Genomic DNA, 10,902 nt, shown 5'->3' with positions numbered 1-10,902 from the left:
ATTATATTCTCGAAAATGTGAATTTACACGAAGATCCACCATCCATCGTACTTGTTGCAAATATCGGTACTATTCAAATCGAAACGGGAAAACACAATTCATTCTCAAAATGAAACAAAAGCTCACGATTATAGAGGGTTGAAGATGGAAAGAAGAAGAATAAATATAGGTGAAAATGAAAGAGGTGACTGGCAGAAATAAATGGTTCAAAGACACCGATGTATATATGATCAATACTACTGTGCCATTTTATTCTCAGCTTCTACGACGAACAGTAAATTATTCCTATGATCTCTAGGATCCTCTTCAACGCACCTATAACCATTTTCTATGCAACGATACAGCCATATACACAATTTGCGGATAATGATACATCGAGAGACGGAGAACGGAAGAAAGTTTCGCTAAAGACAGTTGTATTTGCGTTAATTAAAGTGCACAAAAAAAGAGAGAGAAAGCTCCACGGGCGCCGTGATACATTATCGTAAAAATGATCAACACCCAAAACGTTCGCAATCCTCGCATTCCGTGCACGCACATTTCTCTCCTCTGATGTTATAACGTAAACTTAAAATTGTACGTGTTGCCGATATCCAAAACTCAATTAAAGGTCACTCTGTCTTAAAAAAAAAAAAGTGCCACGACAGTATCTCTATCAGTTTCCGTTTCAAACATAATGGAAATGCAAGTTCGTCTCTGAATGCGATGGAAGGGATGATTCGTGGAAGCGACCGATCTCTATCCTATCTTCTCATATATTTTACATTGAAAAATAAACGATAAAAATCAGATCCACTGATTCGATTATTTATAATCTAAAATCATTTCAGATCGAATTATATTACACACATGTACAAGAAATTCGCACTATTACTTTCTTCGGTTCTTTCGCTGTAAGCGGTGAATTTAAGAGATTGATCAAAGTTGACTATTCCTTGTACGTTTCTTGAAATTTGTTAGGATTCTCGCGAAATGGCGAGACCGTAAGTGATTTGCAATTCATAATTCATCATATTTACATGATTTCTTATGTTCCGGCGATCATGGAATTTCCTATACAGTAGATTGCCAAATTTGTCCCAATAAATTAATAATATAATTGAAGGAAAAATTACAGTTATTAATAATTCATACATATCCATGGTCTCGACGTTACATGGAAAGTACGACAAAATTTAAAAAGCTACTTTGCAAGAAGTAGCGAAACAATATCCTCTGCTGTGTTTTCCAAATGTTTGCTGCTTCAAGAAAAACAAGAAAAGAAAAAAGGGGGGAAAAAAAACACTGGGAAGTAACGGAGCAGCTAAATATTAGGTCACACTGACACAGTTTTCTCTATTCGAACGAAGCAAACCCTTCACGAAGAAGCAGGCTCGACATAAAACAAATAAATCTACAAGCTAAGCTAACTTACGTAAAACACGGGATAAATTTTAATCTCTAATAATCTTCTTAATCGCTATTCGACGGTAGAAAAATGATTATTCCTAGAAATATCAATTTTATTGGTCATTATAACGTAATCATCCCTTCGCGGACACTTTTTCTTCTTCTCGTTCCTCTTCACACACATTCTAACATCCCTCGATTCCGTAGCACGTTAGAATACGCAGCCATCGATATATTCACCAATAATAATTACAAGACTCGACATCTAATCTTTCTCTCTTTGGGTTTCTTAGTCGCCACTCATCCCTCCATAGTTTCTTATCTTTTACTGATTTACCCTTGTCTGTGCGTAAAATAATGTTAATAACAATAAAAACTCGATATTCGTCGGATTGTACAGCCACGACAGCTTCTCTTCTCTTCTCAGCGTGATATATCTCGTTTAACACACCTCTGTATACGTTATTATACAGATTAATATATGTATAGTATATGATAACTCGCGTACAAAAATATTTTATGTTAAATCGACTATCGTCATTAAACGTCCCGCCATAATGCAATTGCCTATCCTCTGACCCTTGATGACGCAGATCAGCTCGGTACCAATTCCGTTCCTGGAACAAAATTCGTTATTATTTCAACTGCAATAAGATGGAACACGAACGACAATCTTCAAACGGGTGACGTGTTCGCCGAAGGTTTTTCACGATCAACCCAGATATGCCTGTTACGAGAGGATAACTGAACATTTATCTGATCGTACTTGGCGATTTTTTGCTGCTCGCTTGGCACCATCTAATTCAAACGAATATTCCTGCAGCATTCTTTCAATTATTTTCCACGCAATCTCGTCGGAATTCTATCTTTTCGTAACGTTAAAAATTGTTGTCGAGTTGTTCAGAGGAAAATATGCAAAAATTCTTATCTCGCTTTAATCTTACGCCAAACATTTTTTGGTAAAATAAAAAGTTTGGTAAAATAAGAGCAGCGAAAGAGTAAAGGAAAAATAACATTATTATTCAAACGATCGCGTGTTTTATTTCAGCATATCTGAGTTAAACGCAAGCCACAGTGGAATACGCTGAATTTCATCTGCAGGATCTTGGATAAACTGACGAATGAAATGGTTCGGTTAAAGGATAACAGGAGACAATAGATGGAAGATGGATTTCTTGTACGAGAACCAGACGAGAAGAAAATTCTAATAATACCGTCGAACGAATCGAAAATCAAAAACGAAGGAGTTTCTCTTGGATGCCGCGACGCGCTTAATTCTTCGATTAGAAAATCCTTGAAAGATCATGTGGAACGATCGTTTTGCTGCTTGTCTCGTTCGAGAATCGCCGACAAAACCGTCCACGATCGAGCTTTTTTCCCCGACACTGTAGGCGGGTATCGCGAGAAAGGATTCCGCGGTCGAGGACAAAAGAATGATCGTAGAAAAGAACGTAGTCGGTCCTGGTCGTTTCCTGCTTGCTGGAAAAACATTTCGGAAAAGTCAGTCGACCGCGAAGCGCATTTCATTCGGTCCCGTGGCTTCCATTCTCGACTCGCGCGTTCTGAGCAAACTAGACATTGCCATTGTATCGAACACTTGAACCGTAATACAATAACTTTCGTAAGTAGAATAGGAATTTTTATGCGTTTCTGAGATATTTCTTGGCTGTAGAAATACACGTAACATGCAACAATATATTACGTAGAACATTCACTATAATATTTGATAGATGAAAGAAATATTCGCAGTCTATCAATATTTGTCCATTTCTATTCCAAATATCGATTTATCCAAATATCCAAATATCGTTTAATACGTGTTTAATGAATAGTTTGACAATATAGATTTTACCATCTAATTTACTTAATTTTATTTACTTAATTAACTGGCTGCTGGAAGCTGGGAGAGGTTGAAGGAATAAAATAAAGTCAGTAGGAAATGTTGAAGAGACATAGCTGGTTAGGAACTGACATTTGAAAAAAGAAACGGGAGATAGTGACGTGATCGGATTGTACAAGATACGAAAGTAAAGTAATCAATCGAATTTGTGATTTCAATGAGTGAATTAACTGAAAATGAAAAATTCGATCGATCGGATAGGAGGTCATTTCTGAAATCCGCTGCTTTCCAAGAATCCGATTAAAGAAATTGATACTGTGCTTTCGATTTTTAAAAGAAAATTGACGCGAGTAAATAATTGGTCAGAATTATCGCGATATTTCAATAAATTTCTGCAATTCGAGAAACAATTTCCACTAAGGTTCAAAATTGTTCGAAAAATGATACGACACGTAATTAAGAAAAGATTGGAAAACAGAGTGAGAAATGACTGAGGAGTAAAACAGAAGAGAAGGAATCCGGTAACGAGGGATAGACGTACCAAGACGAGGAATAATTTAAAACGAGTCATGGAAATCCACGATCGACGGTCGTTTGTGAGGCTTCTTAAATTCACATTAAGGACGACTGGTGACGACGAAAATGATGGGACGAAGGGTGTCACGCATGCCATGTCGATGCAGCGTTTAGCATCAGACTGCGCGCTCGTCGTGAAATAACTCGTTTCGTCGTCAGAACACTGGAAACTCGTTCTCGAATAATTCTCTTCCTCTTCGAGATCTCTCGAATCCTACAAATTTCATCCTATATGTATACATACTGACGAAAATACGATATCGCAGTTGCGCGATGACCGGAATTTCACATGTCGGAATTTCGCGAAAATTTCCACGCGAACGCGATCTCTTGGACAAATATAATCGCGGCTTTCCTGCAAGATACTTTGTATTAGAAACAAGAAGAGAACAGCGGGACTTGCCGAAGGATACAGAAGGATTCGATTGCAGAGAATTCTGTTCTGATCGCGTACCACGCAGAATGGAAAGAGGAGTTGGAACAGGCATTCGTAAAACTTCCTGCTATTTTCTCCCTGTTTTTTGCTATTAGCTAAGTATACCGCCTCTGGCTTATGTTAAGCTTCGGCAATTATTTGTCATAGTCAGCTAAGACGAGAGTGGAGACAAAAGTGTGGAAGGGAATGGGTCGAGGGCCCTCAGAATAAGACGTTCCCATCAATTTCACCGCCATCGTTCGCCTTCTCGCTTTTCTCCCATCCATTTCTTCGCTTGACCTTAGCCTAGTATGGCACGATTGCAATAGAAAAAAAAAGAAAAGAAGACGATCGTTTACGTATTCTACGATATTCCCGCAATTAATCGTGGCGCCCAAACGTATTTACCGCGTCAAAAATTTCCTAACAAATCTTCCGTATCCAAATACTATTATTTTGCGTGTTTTATGTATTTTGATACAGAATATAAACTAATATGCTAGTGTATAATGTACACCATACGTTGATATATTTATTAAAATATCCTGTTCGAGACTAGCCACTGTGCGGCAACTCGCGGCTAGCTAGAAATGTACGCGTTCTTTGACGAGGTTCTTTAAAATTCTTAAAAATTCCCCGCCCGATTCTCGCTGAACCGATAGCTGGACTCAAAAACCAGCAACCCCCGAGAGCAACAAGAAGAGCATGAACGAGTGACTCCGCGAGAAAACGCAACGAAGCCATTGAGAGAGTGCTCGTGAAAATGCTCGGGGCCCGTCCGGAACGACATAATAATCAGCCGGCACCGAAGATTGCGAGGAGCACTCGTTCCCCGACCGCGGGGCAACCCCCTTTTCTACCTAACTTATACTTATTATTGCATTATCTCCTTTGGCCTAGAATGATTCTCCGGCTGTGTGGAGAAGCCGCCGCGAAACGGCCAACACCGAGAGGAAAAAGTTTCTCCGGGGGAAGCGAATCTCGCGGACATAATCCTCGGTGCGCAACAGTGTAATTGCAACGAGCGCCATGCAAAAATTCGCGGAGCAATTGAAATCTCTTTTTGCCGGATCTATTGGCACGCCAAGAAGTAAGTTTTTTTCGGTATTTGGAAATTCGACGGATTTAAAGGATTAAGACGAGTAGGTGGATTTCCTGCAGGCGTTCGAACTGAAATTCGCTGAAATTTTCATCGAACTGAAATAATTTCAATGAATTTTATAGAAATTATTCGTCGACACGCGAGCAAATACAATCTCTGCCACGTGTACGGAGATCGAAATCGATCAATTCGCGCGATTAAAATTCCGTGGATTTTCTATACGAAGAGCTTTCCTACGTTAAATCTATTAGCTCGTTAAAGAATAAATTTCAGGATATCGCAAAGATGCAATAGTATCTGCTAAGGAACTTTCAATCTTTCGATTACAACTCGAAATCACCTAAATTCAACTTCTCTTCTATCTCTGAATAGAAATACAGTGGACCGGTGCGACTAATTAGCCAGCGCAAAAATTGTAACAAAGCAAAGCGTACCATTGAACAGCGGCAAGCAGGAATTCTAAAAATTGTCACCGCGGTTAACTGCCAATTATTCGTGCATTTATTCATACGTATGCAGACCGGCGATAGGTTTTTCCTGTGGGATTTTTCGCGAGAGAGTTAGAACACGGGACATATTTTTCAAGAAAACTGACTCGCATCGATTCTACGTGCACGGGTCATGTTCCTCGTTAGTGAACCGGTGGACAGGTGCATCCTCTCTCTTTTTCACCGTGGAACGGTCTCCTTTGCTCTCTGGCCGCGTCTTCTTTGCGTTCTTGCGACGCTTAAACACGCGGCCAACGATCACGATAATGTCTTCATCTCTCGCTTTCCGCGACCGGTGGATTGCTCGCGCCGCGAATCCCGCTTCTTATCTTCGCCGTGCTTTTTTGCGATAATAGCGCGTGTAATTCTAGTGGCTGGCAAAAAGGCCCGAGGGAGGAGGGGGAAATTGATACGACATCGCGTTGAAAGGGCGAGCCGAGCCCTTCCAAACGGCGTCGTTTTCGCCATCTTCCTGCCACCCTTTGAATTTTTATCCTCCAACCATCGACGATCCTGAAACCACTGCTAATTAGACGCCAAATTTGTCTCGAATCTGCTTTTTAAACCAGCGTTCACGAATCGCCACGATTGTACAAATACTTGAGGATAATGAAAGATTTGTTAAGAAGAATTATCGTAGGAATATTAGGTCGCAGACAGTGCTTGTAGCAGAGAAATTTAATGTAAAATATACTAACAAAAATTAGGTTTGATTATCAAAACTGTGGACGCGATAAGAGTCACCGGCTATTCAGACTTTGCAGAAATTTTTAAAAAAGCTCGTTTCTTTCTTATTAGACTTATATTTCGACCTTATTTACTAGCGCTGTATATACATGTTTTTTCGTTCGATTTCCATCTTGATACGAGTTTTACAGTTTAACTAATTTCACGAACGTCGAGTTTTATAGACATAGAGCGCGTATGTGCTGGTAAAAAGTACTTTTAGTCTAACAGCGAGCGTTTCTGATAACCAACAGCTTTGATTTCTGATAGCAGAATTTATTTGATCGTTTGACAGTGATCTGTGTCGGCGTAAAGAAACGTTAAATTCCGAAGGAGAAATGAAATATTGAGACGGCCAGAGGATTTGACAGGCCGGAAAGGCTGAGGCAAATTGCAGCGTGGCCTTTGAAAATAATATACCCTGCTAATTTGAAGCACGACCACCGTTTTCGACACGTTTGCCTGTTCGCTGGCGATGGGGTGGTTTTCTCGTGAACGCGCCGAGTTTCGTGAGCTCCTTAATGAACCGAGTTCGCGAAAACCATTAATAACCAACCGAGCCAAGTCTCGCAACAGAGAAAACTGTGTAGGAGAGAAAGGGGTGGAATACGTTCGAGGTCTTTGCAGAAAACACTTTCGCTCGAAGAAAGAAAGAAAAATTTCAACTTATTTCGTAAATGTCAAGGCTTTTATCAACGCCCATGATTCAAAGAGAAACATCGATGTTTAGAAGATGAAGATGGGACTCAGAATGAGAACGTAAGTATTAAATACGAACAGAAACAAAGAACAGATAGATGAATGGACTGATCTTCGACGTATTTATTTCACGAATATCAAGTCGGTGTACGTAATGTAAAGAAAAGTTTCCACGATGACAATAAAAGATACTCTTCTATTGGCACACAATCTAATTTTCGTGGTAACGTGGCTATTAAACGATACGAAACTTAACATCATTCGTCCCAATTAATTCATAAATACATAGATGCTATACTGCAATAAATAGAAAGCTGCGTCAACGCATTTTGTAGCCACTTTCGTACGAATACGAACGACGAGTAAAAAACGAAAGAAAGATACGATAGGAAATATTTGAAGAAGCAAAAACCGAGTAGACCCGTCGAAAATACAAAGACGAAACGATCTTCGACTTATCCCGCGAATATCGACACTCTTTGTATCCATAATTCATAGTAAAACTCCAGCATACGCACGGGGAAAACTGGAAACAAGAATGCGAGGCATGGAATACTTAAAAAAGAAGGAGAGAAGGTTTCGTTGGAAGCAGACGAAACTAGAGAGAATCCTCGTTGCGCAGAAATCACGGGAACGAAGAAGACGTTGAAGGGGGTGTCTGGCAGGCCCTAATGCGACGTATCAATATACGTGGGTGCCGGTGATGGGCCAATATCGCATAAGTGGCCCGATTCACCGTCATTTGTTACGTTTTGTTCGGTCTAAGTAATTTAAGAGTCACCCTTTGCTCGCCAGCCACCCTCTCCAGCCACGGGGAAAGGACACAGGGAGAGGAAGAGAGAGAGAAGAGAGGGACGAGCAGGGACGAGAATCCTTCGAGTGACTGGTTGGTAGGGGAAGTTAGAGGGTAGCTAGCTGACTGTACTTCGCCTCCATTCTTCGGCAAATCGCGGCATATTTGTCAGATTTTTGTTCCAGAACAAAACCTTCACGATCTTTCTTGCCTCGGGCAGGGCTTAAGGGGGTTGAGAGTTAAGTGGATTGGTTTCGTCGGAGATCGGCGCGAGTGTCTGAACGCGACCGACTTAATTCGAGTCTTTCTGCCAGCCACTTGATTTCACGACTTCTGATTCGCCGCGTATTTTACGCTCCAATGGATGCTATTCCTTTTTTCTTTTTTTTTTTTGCGAGAAATTTTTCGAGAAGTTCCTGACTACACCGGTCCTCGTTTTAATTTAACGTCCGAGAAATAATAAGGATCGTTTAGGGTTGGGATTAGGATTAATGTATAGGTAATGATGTATCTATAAGATAACGTGATCGTAGTAGAAAGGAAATAAAACGATAGGAGAATACGGCTGGAAAAATATAATCACGTTAAATGACGTTATAGTAGGTCGATTGGTTTCAATTTCTTAAATCTTCGGTCTATTTTTCAAAATACTTCTCCTCTGAAAATCTACGGTCTTCTTGCCTTTCTTACCGAGCATGAATAATTGGATGATCGAAGGGATCACAAATGAGAATTGTAGATTAGTATAGGAATAGATTATATAGAGGGGGGCGCGAATTCTAGCATGAAGATTCTAAACCACGTAAGCGAAGTTGTGAAAATAATTTGGAGAAACACGGTATAATTTTCTGCGATATTTCGCTCACCCTTGAAACCCTTTTCTGGGAATGTGGACTCGGGGTTGTTAGCATCCGACGTCACGTCTGCTTCGTTCTCTATCGGTGTGTCGATCTACAATCAAACAGAAACATTTTCGTTAGGTCAACGTTACGTTCGCAAATATTATTTGTTACAATTTTCCTTGGTATTCACGATCATTTATCATTCTACGATAAATAAATTTCTAGAAGTAAATCACTCGCTTTTCGAGAAGCTGAACAATCAAATTGAAAAAATTGATGCCAGAACTATCGATATGTAACATGCACTTAAACATATTATATATTGTTAATTAAAACTAAAGCAATACATACGGCGAAAAAAAATATAATCGTCTTTCCGTCTCAGCAAAACGAAATATTAATATTATGTATGAAAAACACTTGCACTTAATAATTGCAGAAACAAAGATATCATCAATTACGTTCTTCGGATAACATTTATATAAACATTTACAGTCGATCAAGAAGAAATGTTCCAAGTTGCCCTACGAACGAACTATTGGCTTGGCAAATAAGTGACTGCGGATTTTGACAATACCACCTAATGACAAAATCCGCAATCACTTAGTTGCCAACCGAGTAAATTGTACAGGTTTCTTATCACCTGTGCATCACGTGCGAGAAGCAGATAAAACAATCGTGAGATCGTTCCACTGGTAAGGAACTTTTGAAAGAGGGAAAGAAGACGAAAGGCGCGGTGGATTTTAGTAATGCACATAAAGGACACGTGTGAACAGCTGGCGACATTCGTGCGACGTTCGCCTTCCCACGCGTCTTCGTGGATCACACGTGGGATCTCCGAGTATTCCACATGGAATACGAGCCACGTGGATCGAGGTCCACATTCGTTCCTCCCGAGAAACTGTCGCCGTGAATTAACAAACGTTCGCAATGGCAGCAAACATTTATTTGCTTTGGAACGACCCGATCCTCGCTGTTATAAACTTCCAAACCAACGATTAATCTTTTGTAACCGTATGCACCTATTGATAGGCTCCTCAATTTTAATCTGCGGATCATTTTTCTTGCGTTATCAGTTTGTTTAATAGAAACATGTATTAATATGTTTATCGGGTAGACAAATTTAACGATTAATTGGTAAAATTGTAGGATCCGCGTGTTGCGGATTATTGGTGTTAAATAATAAATTCTCTTACGTGACGGTAACGAATTTATTAATATGATTAATGAAATAAGAAAAAGAAATTTTACTGTTCTATGTGATGCGAAATTTTAAAATCGGAAGAGAGAAGTCTGGGACCTACAACTTGTAGCTTGATAATTTTAATATTATTATTTAGTTGCGACGTAGAATTAGCTCGACCATATTCATCAACGATACGATCTACTTTTTCTCAACGTCGTTCAATCAACGAACAGACATCTGTAGCTTCTTAAGGAAGAGATATCGTTAACAATTGACGATCGTAATTGGGAAGGAAAGACGAACGTCAATTTAATAATTGGCAGCTTGTTTGCTGAAAAGTAAGAAACGCGAGGAGGACGAGGAAAATACTTTGACGATGAAAAAAGCGAAAGAATCGAATGGAATCGAGACGAAACGATTTCTCAGAGACGAGTGGGTTTCGCGTAGGTGTAATTATGCCTCTGGAACCCCTTTTTCCCACAGAACTAAATATAGCGAGTGTCATCCGATGGCCTGGACACACATGTCTCGGAAAGTACGAGCCCACATCTGGTCGCTGTTTCCTGCTAGCCGTGGCATCTTCTGCAATATGATTTATTTTCGAGCGGCCGAATCCCAGAGGTTCGGTGTAAATTAGATCACGCCATACCGAACAGTCAATGATCAAAGACACGAAGAAGAGCGATGATAGTCTCACGACGAATCCTCGCCAGTCAAAACAATTCTACGTTTCATCAAGAAACTTCTTCGCCAAAAGGAAAGAACAAAAAATCACGAAGAATCCATCTCCGATTCTTTGTTTTCGCTCGACATTTGTCAGAGAGATGAAACGCTGGAACTTGCAGA

At 40.0% G+C, this 10,902-nt stretch overlaps 1 protein-coding gene across 3 annotated transcripts in view; it reads right to left on the bottom strand.

Moving 5' to 3' along the window:
* Nucleotides 1-219: 219 nt before the first annotated feature.
* The window catches only part of LOC117155165 (ubiquitin carboxyl-terminal hydrolase 48), a 76,298-nt gene continuing 65,615 nt past the window's right edge, over nucleotides 220-10,902 (bottom strand). For all 3 annotated transcript variants that reach the window (XM_033330830.2, XM_033330831.2, XM_033330832.2), the window contains 2 exons: nucleotides 8,895-8,979; nucleotides 220-2,006 (listed from right to left, as the gene is read on the bottom strand). In XM_033330830.2, the coding sequence (XP_033186721.1) occupies nucleotides 1,984-2,006; nucleotides 8,895-8,979 (108 nt within the window). In that variant the 3' untranslated portion in view covers nucleotides 220-1,983. The remainder of the gene's footprint in view (nucleotides 2,007-8,894; nucleotides 8,980-10,902) is intronic.

Source organism: Bombus vancouverensis, chromosome 12 (genome assembly GCF_051014615.1).
Source record: "Bombus vancouverensis nearcticus chromosome 12, iyBomVanc1_principal, whole genome shotgun sequence".
NCBI lineage: Eukaryota > Metazoa > Arthropoda > Insecta > Hymenoptera > Apidae > Bombus > Bombus vancouverensis.
The sequence above is the reverse complement of the archived record's forward strand: the minus strand, read 5'-3'. Positions and strand labels throughout refer to the sequence as shown.